The sequence below is a fragment of the Leiobunum rupestre genome, chromosome 6, assembly GCF_980474605.1.
Source record: "Leiobunum rupestre chromosome 6, qqLeiRupe1.1.hap1, whole genome shotgun sequence".
Taxonomy (NCBI): domain Eukaryota; kingdom Metazoa; phylum Arthropoda; class Arachnida; order Opiliones; family Sclerosomatidae; genus Leiobunum; species Leiobunum rupestre.
This window is the reverse complement of record NC_143389.1, coordinates 55,985,555-56,000,475: the sequence shown is the minus strand read 5'-3', so window position 1 is coordinate 56,000,475 and position 14,921 is coordinate 55,985,555. Positions and strand designations below refer to the sequence as shown.

Below are 14,921 nucleotides of genomic sequence, written 5' to 3'. Positions count from 1 at the left end.
TAATTTATTTCTTACATATCACTTTAAAGAAAAAATTAGAAGATATAGGTATTACTTGGCAAATAGAAATAAAAAAAGGTAAAAAACATCACATTTTAAGTTATTAACTGTATCGGGGAACAAGCTCTTTATCATCTTTAAATATTTGCAAGTTCAATTAACAACAAAAGTTGTTAACATAAGCCACAAAAGGTACGACACTCGCTGCTTTACTCATTACTTTTGTGCAGAAAAAATAAGTCTTTTCTGTGGTTTATTTTAGCGAATGTACCAGAAGAAAAGTGGCCATCGCAATTAAATCAGAGGTTTTTATTTAATTAACTATTCCAATAAGAAATCATTAAAATGATAAATTTCATTACTGTTTATATATAACTAGATAAAATTTATGAAAGGGTAAAATTTGGTTAGACCTGGTTGAGGACCCCATTCTAGGCACTTTTTATTTTTCCTCCCTCTACAGTAATGACTATTTTGGTCAATTTCCATAAAACTTCCGCTCGTTCCTTACTTTCTCTAGTTCAATAGAACTGAAATTTTTAGACCAAAAAAATGTCTAAAATAATATTTAAAGTTATTTTATCATTTTTTTTTCAATCGCCCTGAGATTAATTTAGTGGGATTACTTGGAAAGTATGACTCGCGCTACCTAATTATGGCACTTTTAATACAAGCTTATTTGAAAAAAGTTATTATGCGAATACCTAAAATTAGCTAATTGAAGTTTTAAAATATTAGATTAAAATTGGTCAAGTCTTTCGTCTCAATTCTGAAAATTATGTACCTCATTCAAATATTAAAGTTAATTTTATTGGAGTACTGGCCTTCTTTGGTTTAGAACGAAAACAAAATAACATGCACAATTTTGAACTATATCTAGTATTTTTTTGACCTAAAAAATGCTTGAAAATTTGCAGTTTGGAGATTCAAAGAATTTTTTATAACTTGAAACTGAAGTATTCCCATTGCTTTGATGATAAAGCACATACCGACACTAAACAAGTAGCTACCAACGGAGCTGAACAAAATTTAAGTACAATAATAATTTTCGACTCCAAATGTTTTACAATATATCTTCATAACAACTAACCATATAAATGGGGCACAATTCATTCCTAAACTCAGCCATTGAAAAGGATTCGAAATACCACGGTACACTCGTTCATTTTGTCTTAACTAGAAATTAACTAATTAGTCAAAATTAAATTGTAAAAAAATTCCCCCATCCCCTAATACTGGATATAACTACCTAAAGCTTTGTTGTTTTTTTATAAATCTTTACAAAATTTAGGGCACGCATTTGTTTTCTTTTCGAGATGAGGGGAAAAACAATGGGTCAAGTTTAGGGGTACTTCACGTACCGGGTTTAAATATATTTCCATAATATAATTTGTTTTAATAGGTATATTAGTTCGTAAAAGTTTTGTTTAGTTTAATTTCTTTCGAATTTGACACTAGACAACGTGGAGGTTACTAATTCGCTGAGACACTGTTTCTACGTCTGATAACCTATCACAGCCATCACTGGTAAAATCTAAATGGCCCAGCGATCGTGAGCGAATGATTGAGCATTCTGACGATGACTCGCGGGTTGTTCCCGTTGCGATTCCACCAAAGGGATGACTCTTAACCGGGCTGCCTGGGTTTGATTTATTCCCACTATCTTGCCTAGAAACGTTACAAGTTGGAGGGGCCGATTCCGTCCTTTTCCTTTCCAGAGAAGGAAAATCTGACAGGTGAAAATGCCACAGTTACTTAAGATATAAACCCCCAATTGCGTTAGTGCAAAATGAGGCAAAAGTAACCAACCTCTAGACAAAGCTGAAGACGGCAAGGGTCCTTGAAGACTTAAAGTCTCTTCCAATTTTGGCCTCCATGGAAATGCGTAAGGTTGCCAGGAATGCCTACAGAAGCGATTTCGCTTAACCTTACTAATACGTGTTGTTGAGGAAGAAGGCACCTGAGAGCCTGGGGATAATCTGCCAGTGTTAATCATATTTGAACTTCCTCCACATAAACCACCGAGAGACGCTGCAAAAAAAAGTAGGTTAATTCAGAACAAAGTGAGCAAGCCAAAATTACTTAATGCTCAGGAAATATTTACCACTACTAGTGTTTTGGCCACTGCTCTCAAGCTGGTGGTTTAGAAGGTCAAAGTTCAAAGGGTGTGTCATGTAGGAGACATGGGTAACAAACCTTGGATTACAATGAATGAGGAGAGGGCCAGAATGGTTTTGATTCGTTTGGTGGTTCACGTTTGACCCCTCCTCCGCCAACAACAAAGTAGGTAATGGAACTAAAGCAATCTTCGAGCCAAGTCACGTTGGTCTGGCGTTAAAATTAAAGAACGGAATTAACAATCTACTAAATTATTCTATGAATAGCGATGTACGCCTACGTTAAACACGGTGCGCTACCTCTGTAATATTCCTTTAATCGATAAAATAGTAAACGCGCCAAATTCCACCGATATAACGCGTTAACGTAAAATTTATCGCCAAAATGAAAATTACGTCAAAATCGGAACAATGATAGTACTAAGCCTTTCGCGAAATGGAATTGTTTTTAATAAAAATTAAAATCAACTACTCCGTGAACGCGCTGAATGTAAAATTAAATTAAGAAAATACCGCTAAACAGTTTTATATTTCATTCGTTTATCATCGAGGATGAAAAAATTTTGCCAAAGAAAAAATTTCAATATTACGTAATGTGCTCGGAGGCTTGCCGCGAAGAGACTGATGTGATGAAAACGAAAAAAATCAAAACATTGTAAACAGACTGTGGGGTGTGTGTAGTCTGTACTTCAGAGAAGCCCGTCTGCCGTTAGTCTTGTGTCTTCTAATAAAACCGTGTGCTTTTGATCTGTCCACACAATTATTAATTTTAGAAAGCAATGAAACAATTTAAAAATGTACAAATGAAAATAATAACGTTTAAATTAAGGCTTAAAAAAATCAATCATTAAAATATTACCAAACCGTCCAATAGATGGCAGACCTTTCTTTAAAAAGTAAAAGATAGAATGATTTTGGTGGAAAATGCAAAGCTAACAAATCCTTTAAAATGTTGGATAAAATAATATATTCAAATTAGTGCAACTCTGGAACCACCATAGAAGCCAAACTAAATTTAAATCTTCACTTGGAAAATATTTACAAATTGCCAATAATGAAAATGATCAGAAATCGTGTAATATCTATGCAGGTCAAAAATAGGAAAGCCCCTGTAGAAGTGTTCCACGTGCAATACAGTGGTGTGCCGGGTAAAACCAACCTCCGGGAATTGGCCTTATTCCTATTAATAAAAAGCGAGGGAAGTGTTCTAAGAGCTCAATACGCCTATATTAAAAGGTGGGTAAAAATTCCGACCCAGCCAGCATTTAAATTTATATGAAAGACCAATAAGTAACTGCTATTTCGTTACAAGTCGTCTGAAACTCAGATGATTTTAAACGGAAAACACTACGCAAGACAGGAAACTCATGTCCATATAAATTCAAATTTGGTAGGGTGGGTCGTCATTTTTACCCGTCTTTTTAAACATACGCTATTTTACATAAAAAATTAATCAATCTTTGGTAAGAATGATATCACTGGAAATTAGTGCTGCCATACAAGGCCATGCATCAATGTGAAATAAATAAAATGGCGTGTGCTTCACTATGATAGTCTTTTCATGAGTTTAGAAAATCTAACGAGTGATGTCAATAAGAACAAAGATAATAAAGAACTCCGTATCCTAGATGTGAATTCTGAGAGCTTTTCGATCGGCGATTTTGTAACGAAGCGTTTACCCAAAGTTACCCATAGACATTAAAACTTTCGCTTATTTTCGACGCTAGGCTTTACGCTTAAATGTACGAGCTGTGAGCGATCGAGATACTCAATATAAAGTACAGTCAGTCTCTAAACGAGGCCATTCACACCATGACAATGGAGAAAGAAACCGGAGGCATCGATTCATCAACTGAACGGACCTTAACTCAGGCGCTCATTAGAAATGCGCCCCTCATTTGTTTTCTCGGGTCTAGGGTCAAGTAGCGCCTCGAGACGTCTGAAACGGTCACTAAATTTCCCCTGACAATGGGATTCGACGGCGCAACAGCTTTACTTCGAAAGTCGAAAAGATAACATCTTGTCCAAAACGTCTTACAAGAAGGCTAAAAAACAAAGGGTCCCCCGGGGCTGAGCCACCCCACCTCCGAGTGTGTGAATAGGCTATTTTTAAACTGCAGCGCAATGGAGGGGAGGGCAAAGGCGTGTCTTCTTCCTGAGGAGATTATGTAATTAATTACCAAATGGCGAGACATAATTCGGGACTGCCAAAACGGAAAGCGTGGTAGCCGTTTAAGATCTTTATCGCGAGATATGGCCATTTCTACGAAGTATATCTTATATATTTAGCTGGATAAAGCGGCTATCCTAAAGCGACGTTACCCTTGGGCGCCATCTATCGAAGCTTCTCCGATTTACGATCATGTTCTTTTAAAAACAGAATGGCCACAAACCAAGATGATTTTACGTATTAATCGGTTCCCGTATGAATTTACGATTAAACGGGAAAAACTACCTATGAGCTTCGTGCTTAGAAAATATAATGCGCCATCTGTTGTAATATTTTAAAACTGAAACTGGTGATAAATATCAGACGTCTTTTAGATTTTAACGCTTGTAGCTGAAACGCTCGTCTGTTGGCGCAAGGTTCATTTTGATCGAGCAGACAGCTTTCCTACATTTAATTTAAATTTTTACCAGTCAAAGTTATGAAAAAATTGCATATGGGATTATTCAATTAACCTTTTAAGTGTACATTGAACTTCTCGCATTGGACGCTAGGTGGCTCTATATACACTTAAAAGGCTAATCATGGGTCATTTAACCAAGGATAATATAAACATCGTACCCTAGATTAGAAATAAAAGCCACTTCCTGTCGAAACTGCAAATGAATTAGCTCCATAGTTACCATGGAAACCAACTACACAGGGTGTTTCAACAGGTTATGCAAAATATTTAAGGAGTTGTAGGGGGTGAGTTGAGAAGTATGCCTGTGTTTCCCCCATTTTCCTACGATGGGTCAAAAGAGCGCCAGAGAGCTTCAAAGTGTGGCCTACAAGCCCCTTTAAGTAGGCTGCAACAAGCGCACACCAAGCAGCAGGGACTTTAAATACCGTTTAAGTTTACTTTTTTACGCTGGTTACCTCGATTCGTTACCCCCTTTTTTACCTATCACACGAACCCAAACCTTAATGTTCGCATTTCCCTGCTGCTTGGTTAAAGAGTTAGGTTTATTTTATATTTTCTATAAGGCCCCTACGCGTGAGACTCGCCCGTAAAGCAAACTGCCAACGTACGTTTCTTCAAGGTTCGCTGCGGGAACGCCGTAAGAAATTGGCGGCTAAGCCTTGAGGTGCTTTTACTTTGTTCCTTTATTAGCTTCCAAAAACCACCGTTTGAGGGAAATAGGAATAACATAATAATCAGCTAAGCTAAGCTAATACCCAAGGCACCACCTTAGGCCCAAGTCATCTAGCGACTTTTAATGCCTTAAACAGGTGGCCGGGTTACAATGCGTAGGAGGGTGGTGGCAAGCCCTTCATGCAACGCGAGCCAACAGCTCCCTACACTAACTATTACCATTAAGGCCCCCCCTTTTAGGGAGAGTTTCGTTTGGCCGACTTCTCATTTGGCCGACCACAAAATACACGTTACGCCGACTGTCCATTTGGCCGACTGCACATTTGTCCGACTGAGAAGTCGGACAAATGGGCAGTCGGCTAAACGGACCGTGCATTTGACCGACTCACAGTGGGGCAAACTGAGCCCAAACCTGGTCAAAATTAATATCTCAAAAACCGTTTCCTGTACTAATTTCAAATTTTTGTGACACTTAACACGTGTTGGGGGACAATTAAAAATGATAACATCGATGACCTTGAACCAAGTCTTCAAGGTCATTGAAAAATCATCTCGACAATCGTTAGATTTAGAAACTTCGTTCCAATTAGAAAGTTGCTCCTCTTCATATATCATGTCTAAATTATGTTGGTCCGAATTCATTTGATCAATTGAAAGTCATCAAGTTTCTAAATGTAATGGTACTCGAGATAATTTATCAATGACCTTGAAGAAACGGTTCAAGGACATCGATGTTATCATTTTTAATTGTCCCCCAACACGTGTTAAGTGCCACAAAAATTTAAATTAGCACAGGAAACGGTTAAGATGTTATCACTATTGATCATTTTTAAATTGGACACCCTTTTTAATTTCATACATCTTTTGAAAATCTGTACAAAAAATAGAAAATAGGCAAATATTGGCAAAATTTTTAATCGATATTGTGATAAATACTGAATATTCATGAACTTAAATCAAAAATTGTAACTTAATTAATCTACCTGAATTCATAACTAAATGTCACATTAATTCTAAAAGGAATATATTAGTTTAAGACCTTTAACGTCATTTTCCAGAATTAACACTATTTGAATTACGCGGCTTTGTATAATAGTTTCATAACTCGAAAATATCGATATCTACTTGGTATTGATATTTCCAAAACTAAAGTCTCCAAAAAAATATCTTTACCTTTTAAATCAAGCCTGAATGTATACCAAAAACTATGCCAAAACTCCTACTTAAAATTTCTAAAAAAATTCTACTACTTATAAGGAGCCTGGTGGAGAATAAAATTTTGCAGTCAAAAATCAAACACCGGTAAAGTGTGCGGTGGTTAATAAACAAACATTATAAATTAAAATAAAATTCATACGTGCGATTTATTTTTTTGACTTTTGGCCAGGTTTGGGCTCAGTTTGCCCCACTGTGTGACTGCTCATTTGGCCGACTGCTCATTTAGCCGACTGCTCATTTGAACGACTGCTCATTTGGCCGACTGCTCATTTAGCCGACTGCTCATTTGAACGACTGCTCATTTGGCCGACTGCTCATTTAGCCGACTACTCATTTGGCCGACTAATCATTTGGCCGACTACTCATTTGGCCGACTAATCATTTGGCCGACTACTCATTTGGCCGACTACTCATTTGGCCCACTGCTCATTTAGCCGACTGCTCATTTGAACGACTGCTCATTTGGCCGACTGCTCATTTAGCCGACTGCTCATTTGAACGACTGCTCATTTGGCCGACTGCTCATTTAGCCGACTACTCATTTGGCCGACTAATCATTTGGCCGACTACTCATTTGGCCGACTAATCATTTGGCCGACTAATCATTTGGCCGACTACTCATTTGGCCGACTACTCATTTGGCCCACTGCTCATTTAGCCGACTGCTCATTTGAACGACTGCTCATTTGGCCGACTGCTCATTTAGCCGACTACTCATTTGGCCGACTGCTCATTTGGCCGACTGCTCATTTAGCTGACTACTCATTTGGCCGACTAATCATTTGGCCGACTACTCATTTGGCCGACTAATCATTTGGCCGACTACTCATTTGGCCGACTACTCATTTGGCACACTGCTCATTTAGCCGACTGCTCATTTGAACGACTGCTCATTTGGCCGACTAATCATTTGGCCGACTACTCATTTGGCCGACTAATCATTTGGCTGACTACTCATTTGGCCGACTACTCATTTGGCCGACTAATCATTTGGCCGACTACTCATTTGGCCGACTGCTCATTTGGCCGACTGCTCATTTAGCTGACTACTCATTTGGCCGACTAATAATTTGGCCGACTACTCATTTGGCCGACTAATCATTTGGCCGACTACTCATTTGGCCGACTACTCATTTGGCACACTGCTCATTTAGCCGACTGCTCATTTGAACGACTGCTCATTTGGCCGACTAATCATTTGGCCGACTAATAATTTGGCCGACTACTCATTTGGCCGACTAATCATTTGGCCGACTAATCATTTGGCCGACTACTCATTTGGCCGACTGCTCATTTGGCCGACTGGTCATTTGGCCGACTGGTCATTTGGCGGTTGAACGATACTAGGTGCGTTTGTCTAGGTACTGTCCTCTAGGTCACGTTTTAGAAGGCCCAGCTTGGTTATAAAGAATGGGGCTGGGTATTTAGAATACATTGCGCGTTCTATAAGTCAACCTAACACTAAAGACATAGTATAGGACAGGCTATCTATATTATAAGGAGCACTTGGTACGTTGGTCGTCGTCGTCGTCCGAGCTTTCAGGAATGTTTGCATAGTCGGCCACGAAGCCAAAGGCGGGGCGGCGAGAAAGCGCCAGCGCGGGACCGAGAGAGAAGCTGCTGGCCTTCGCTTCGTTACTGAGGTGGTTCGACTATCTATTTTCTCCAAATCTGTCGCCCCTGAGAGTTGGGCCGTGTTTGTCCCAACACGCAAGACACCCGATATTCTCTCTCTTTCCACCGCGAATTTCGGAGGGGGGAAGGCGGTGAGTTTCGGAAACGGGGAGGGGCGACGGTTTCGGCGTCGTTCCGATTTGAAAGCAGCGTTGCCAGATAGCCAAAATCCAATTATAGACCCAAGGACTAAAAATTATATCTTTCCAGTCCAAGTTATAGGACATATTGTATTTGGCGGTAATTTCAATTTTGCATCGGATATCCCACTGATGTTTGATAAAATTTCTCTTTTAAATAAACCCAGTGACGTATAGTAAAATAAAACTTTTTAAGTAAAAAAAATGCAAAATTATAAAAACACAGTTATCCATCGCATTTGTCAGCTGCGAGCCGAGAAATTCTTGGACGGTTAACGCTCTCAGTAAGAAATTTTCAAATTATACGATTTATAGGTCATCAATATCGCAAAGTCGGAAAAAACGTCCTATATAGTTCACTGTTAAAATTATAGGACACCGAAAATGGTAATTATCGCGTGGGAAAAGGGGGAGGGGGCCTTAGGGGGGGAGGTCGATTATGGGGTTAAGGGTACCATGGCAATTATCGCATGGGACAAAAGGGAGTGAGCCTAACTGCGGTGGTTCGACTATGGGGAAAAGGGTTCCACGGTAATTATCACATGGAAAGAATGGGGAGGGGGTACCCGGTCATTATCACATGGGGAAAAAGGGGGGGGGGCCTTAGGGGGGAGGTCGATTATGGGGTTAAGGGTACCATGGCAATTATCGAATGGGACAAAAGGGAGTGAGCCTTACTGCGGTGGTTCGACTATGGGGAAAAGGGTTCCACGGTAATTATCACATGGAAAGAATGGGGAGGGGGTACCCCGGTCATTATCACATGGGGAAAAGGGGGAGGAAGGGCCTTACTGGAGGGGTTCTACTTTAGGGAAAAGGGCACCATGGAAAATCTCGCATGGGAAAAGGGGGAGGGGGTTTTACTGTGGTGGTTCGACTATGCGGGAAAAGGTGGCACGGAAATTATCGCATGGGTAAAAGGGGAAGGGAGCCTTACTGCGGTTGTTCGACTATGCGGGAAAGTGTGGCACGGAAATTATCGCATGGGTAAAAGGGGAAGGGTGCCTTACTGCGGTTGTTCGACTATGCGGGAAAGGGTGGCACGGAAATTATCGCATGGGTAAAAGGGGAAGGGTGCCTTACTGCGGTTGTTCGACTATGCGGGAAAGGGTGGCACGGAAATTATCGCATGGGTAAAAGGGGAAGGGTGCCTTACTGCGGTTGTTCGACTATGCGGGAAAGGGTGGCACGGAAATTATCGCATGGGTAAAAGGGGAAGGGTGCCTTACTGCGGTTGTTCGACTATGCGGGAAAGGGTGGCACGGAAATTATCGCATGGGTAAAAGGGGAAGGGTGCCTTACTGCGGTTGTTCGACTATGCGGGAAAGGGTGGCACGGAAATTATCGCATGGGTAAAAGGGGAAGGGTGCCTTACTGCGGTTGTTCGACTATGCGGGAAAGGGTGGCACGGCAATTATCGCATGGGTAAAAGGGGAAGGGTGCCTTACTGCGGTTGTTCGACTATGCGGGAAAGGGTGGCACGGCAATTATCGCATGGGTAAAAGGGGAAGGGTTCCTTACTGCGGTTGTTCGACTATGCGGGAAAGGGTGGCACGGAAATTATCTTATGGGAAAAAGGGGAAGGGTGCCTTACTGCGGTTGTTCGACTATGCGGGAAAGGGTGGCACGGAAATTATCGCATGGGTAAAAGGGGAAGGGTGCCTTACTGCGGTTGTTCGACTATGCGGGAAAGGGTGGCACGGCAATTATCGAATGGGTAAAAGGGGAAGGGTTCCTTACTGCGGTTGTTCGACTATGCGGGAAAGGGTGGCACGGAAATTATCGCATGGGAAAAAGGGGAAGGGTGCCTTACTGCGGTTGTTCGACTATGCGGGAAAGGGTGGCACGGAAATTATCGCATGGGTAAAAGGGGAAGGGTGCCTTACTGCGGTTGTTCGACTATGCGGGAAAGGGTGGCACGGAAATTATCGCATGGGTAAAAGGGGAAGGGTGCCTTACTGCGGTTGTTCGACTATGCGGGAAAGGGTGGCACGGAAATTATCGCATGGGTAAAAGGGGAAGGGTGCCTTACTGCGGTTGTTCGACTATGCGGGAAAGGGTGGCACGGAAATTATCGCATGGGTAAAAGGGGAAGGGTGCCTTACTGCGGTTGTTCGACTATGCGGGAAAGGGTGGCACGGAAATTATCGCATGGGTAAAAGGGGAAGGGTGCCTTACTGCGGTTGTTCGACTATGCGGGAAAGGGTGGCACGGAAATTATCGCATGGGTAAAAGGGGAAGGGTGCCTTACTGCGGTTGTTCGACTATGCGGGAAAGGGTGGCACGGAAATTATCCTATGGGAAAAAGGGGTTAGGGGGGGCGTACCGGGGTGGAGTGCCTCGAAACACACAACTAGCTGAGGGCCCGTCTGTAAGGCGGGCTTCTCGGCTAGTATAGCATAACAGTCGGTCAAATGAGCCGTTCATCTGACCGACTGAGAAATCGGCCAAATTAGCAGTCGTTCAAATGAGCAGTCGGCTCAATGAGCAGTCAGCCAAATGAGCAGTCGGCCAAATGAGCAGTTGGCCAAATGAGTAGTCGGTCAAATAGGTTGCTCATTTGGCCGACCGAATTTCGGCTAAAAGGGTAGTCGGCCAAATAAGTAGTTGGCCATATGGTCTGCTCATTTGGCCGACTGAAAAGTCGGTCAAATGAGGAGTCGGCCAAATGCACCCAGGCAGGGTTGCCACGCAGTTTTCCTCTAAAATGTGTGGCAACCCTGTTTCATTGTCATTAAAACAGTGCGGCCATAATTATAAATATTATAAATGAAAATGAAAAGTTGAAAACTACGTGGAAACCCTGTGAAAATAACGGATATTTCAGCTAGGCTAATACACATTGTCCCTTTATAAGCTTCGAAAAACCACCGCTTGAGGGAAATAGGAATAACGTCCATTCAAAATATAAATGATTATAATTCTTTGGCTGTTATAGCTAGAAACATAATTCAAATTGCATTATTTATTTTTCAAGATCTTTCTGATGGCAAAAAGTTATTATCAGCCTAAACCTTTCCTTTAGCCAATAGTACACAAATGTCTGATTTCCACAAATTTAATTTGAGTATATAAATAAAAATAAAGAAGAATTACTACTTCGCCCCCAATCTAAAATATCTTATGGTCCATAAAAACCCACGCGTCGTTCTTCTAAATATCTTTAAAACATAAAAGATGATATGAACAGGAGGCATATTTTGAGATGTTCATTTTTTAATGTACCCGCAATGAAAACGCGCGTAGGCATCAATTTTCCGTTTACTTTGGCCATTTCGGTTATGGATATAAAAGCAGTCATGTAATTTCATAAAGTTTAAGTCGATCGTAAAAGAAAAAACTACTCTCGAAAGCTCTACCAGAAGTTTATACTATATTTCTATAAGAAAGAAGTATCCACCTATAGGACATTAAAATGAAATATGTAAACCTTCGCCGGCTCGAGACAATTGCGAATTAACCAATAGGGTGACTAGGCTAAAGTACGGCCAACTTTGTAATAGTTCGTCACATGGCATTCTTGTTTTAATGTAGCTCTTACGTCACTATATTTACCTTTTTCAACACTACGAGCGCGCGCTCGAATCACGAGGAGCTTCCTATTTTCTAACGCTCGCGCAAATCCCGCGTGCTAAGATAATTCTACCAAAGCTAAGTCTTGTGACGTAAGAGCAACATGTTATACATCTACTTTTAACAAGTTGGATAAGCGTAAAAAAATATAGAAAGAACTATTAATGCGCTACTGGCACGAGTTAGTTTTCAACGGACACGAATTTTCAGTCAAATCGCGGATGTATACACCGCGTGACTTCTCAAAATCTACCACTCGTATTATTCCGTCTAACAAGGTCAAAGGTAAAAATTAAACTCTAGAGATATTTATTTATATAAAAGGCATATTTTTCCGATAAAATAGCTTAAGAAAGTTACCATAATGATGTTTTTCGTCACGCACTATTTTGCCTTCCGAAGCTTATGTTGAAAAATCCACGGTATATGTTTCAAGCAAATAACACAACCTGGATAGATAGCGAATACTTCTTTCGTAAGAGATATGTTATATACTTCTGGTTATACTAGGCGTCCATTTGCGTTTTGAATTTTTAAAATACTAAAACCTATACGGTATAAAATAGATACTTAAAATTTATCACGTGAAACCGTTCTCAACGGAAATTATGAGGCGACGTTTATCCACGTTGGATGTCTTGTTTATGACGGTGGCGGTCACAACAGACAGTGGCTTCGAGAGACCACCCTAGTTTAGACAACAAAGCCTATATTAAAAAGGTGCTTTTTCGGATGGTATAAGGTGGTCGTAAACGCTTTCTTAGAGCGTAGAATCTTCATACTTCTTATCAAACGTCGTAAAAATAGAAGGTTGTAAGATGGGTCAGTAGAACGTTACGGGTTTCGTTCACAGATGTCGCCACGGTCTCCGTCGGTGGAAATGAGAGAAAATCAGGTGGAAAATGCGAAACTAAAATGGCCCTAAATTTCTTCTTTCACAATGAAAACTCCAACATAATTGTTCTGTAATTTTTAAACCCAAATTTGTTCAAAGAGCGACGTTGAAGGGGAAAGTTGGTTTAATTATTTCGATTAATTGGTTACAATCTGGCTTTAACTCATAGGCGCGCGCAGTCTTTTAAGTCAGGTCCCGAGACATTGCGCCCCCTATATTCTTACCCTTTCACAATTTTCTTGCGCCCCTCCGATACATTTTCAGGTTGGGTTCTCAGGCCTATGATTTCACGTCTTCTCGATAGACAATAACCATTAAATATATCCAAATGGTAATTGTTATCTTCAGTGAACCTATTTTTTACTGATAATAGTTAAATTTTGCATGTCCATAGAAAATATAGATTTATAATTTTGACAAGGCCCTAAAATGTATCTCGAAGCTCAAAAGTTTGGACTAATTAACACAGAGACTTTTCGCTTCCACTGAATTTGGCCAGCAAGAACGCGACGGTGAACTTAATAATAATCAGCTAGGCTAATACCCAAGGCACAACCTTAGGCCTAAGTCATCAAGTGACTTTTAAAGCCATTAATTCAGGTGGCCGGGTTACAACGCGTAGGAGGGTGGTGGCAAGCCCTTCACGCCACGCGAGCCAACAGCTCCCTACACTAACTATTACCGTTAACCTCAACAAGTTTTTATGGAAGGGGAAACCGAAGAACTCGGGGGAAAACCCCTTAAACCAGTTGGGAGAGAACTTACACTGATGCTGGCCCAATAAGCTTGTATATATTCCAGTTCAATAAATTCTATTCTATTCTATTCTTATTCCTCTATCGGGGAAAATAGGCGTAACAGCCACTGCGCAAGTGCGAAGGTATCACAAGCAGCGGTCATGCTCAAAATTTCGAATCTTGAACGTAAGCTACGCCACCTCATAGATATTAAAGATGTCAGCTATGAGAGACGCAAAAAGGAGAATATTGATTAATAATGCTAACAGAGGACGCTACCTAACAGGATCGCTCCGTGTGATACTTTCGCGCTGGCGCAGAGTGAGTAACTCATTTTACCGCCAGTAGAGGGATGCCCCTAAGTGTGGTTTACGTTTTAGGTAAACCGAAACGTCCCTGTGTTAATTAGTTCAAGTCTAAAGCGAGGGATTAATATAATTTTAATAGAAAAGGCTTAAGTCATGACATTATCAGAAGTAATAGACGTAAAGTACCCCAAAACAATAAATCTGCCAAATTTCTATTTAAATCTTCTATATTTTTATGGTAATACATAAATACTTAAAATCTTGCGAGATTTCTGTATATATTCCACAATATTGTTGATTTTTTACGCGATCCTAGAACTGATTCCCGCGTTATGAACTTTAACATGGAATATCTTAGACCCTCGATGGAAATTTAAAATTGGAGTAGATCTATTTCCATTAAAAATTTAATTCAAATCGGTTAACGTTTACCCTGTCTACGATGATAATAATGGACGCTTCGCTACAATGGACGTTATTCCTATTTCCTCTGAGTTTTTGTAAGCTGATGAATGAATTGGGGAAGCAGACGATTTTAACAGGCAAATGCGGACGCAAAAAAAGTCTATTAGGCCTTATTGTGACAGGAATAAAACGCCCATATTAATCAAGCAAAATATAAAATGCAAGTAGAAATTAACCGATCACCCCACCCTGTCATGGAGAATAGCCCTACAATTGATTCCCAAAAAACGTGGTGCCATCCCTAGATCTATTGCTGAATTGTGGCTAACCAACGAATCTAGAGATGGCGCTAGTGTTATTACAAAAGTGAGTCTCCTATGACAAAAATTTACAGTAGGAATTAGCTTATTGAATATTTTAAAACTACCTAAAAATACTTCAAAGTCATGACATTTCTCATAGCTTAAATCTTGGATTAATTAACGCGCAGGGATATTTCGACTCAGAAAAAACCAGAAAAAGGTTTGCTAATGGCGCTCTAGCGGAAAGAAA

The 14,921-nt window shown here is 40.5% G+C and overlaps 1 protein-coding gene across 3 annotated transcripts; it reads right to left on the bottom strand.

Annotated features, from left to right (window-relative positions):
• Positions 1-33: 33 nt before the first annotated feature.
• LOC149942675 (uncharacterized) lies at positions 34-2,850 on the bottom strand. 3 transcript variants are annotated; one of them, XM_090177159.1, is made up of 4 exons: positions 2,708-2,850; positions 2,105-2,328; positions 1,810-2,031; positions 34-1,729 (listed from the first exon to the last, which is right to left on the bottom strand). In XM_090177159.1, exons 2-4 carry the CDS (start codon positions 2,172-2,174, stop codon positions 1,455-1,457), a joined length of 567 nt encoding a protein of 188 aa, XP_090033285.1. In that variant the 5' UTR covers positions 2,175-2,328; positions 2,708-2,850; the 3' UTR covers positions 34-1,454. The 3 variants fall into 3 exon arrangements, with proteins under 3 accessions (XP_090033285.1, XP_090033284.1, XP_090033282.1); XM_090177158.1 differs by lacking the exon at positions 2,708-2,850 and adding an exon at positions 2,399-2,668; XM_090177156.1 differs by lacking the exon at positions 2,708-2,850 and adding an exon at positions 2,418-2,668.
• Positions 2,851-14,921: the final 12,071 nt, after the last annotated feature.

What these genes read in the sequence shown, in the direction of transcription:
- LOC149942675 (XM_090177159.1), bottom strand. Translation starts at nt 2,174, where the DNA reads ATGACACACCCTTTGAACTTTGACCTTCTAAACCACCAGCTTGAGAGC. An exon ending in TGGCCAAAACACTAGTAGTG is followed by an intron (nt 2,032 to 2,104) that starts GTAAATATTTCC and finishes TTTTTTTTGCAG; the next exon opens with CGTCTCTCGGTGGTTTATGT. An exon ending in GTCTTCAGCTTTGTCTAGAG is followed by an intron (nt 1,730 to 1,809) that starts GTTGGTTACTTT and finishes TTCACCTGTCAG; the next exon opens with ATTTTCCTTCTCTGGAAAGG.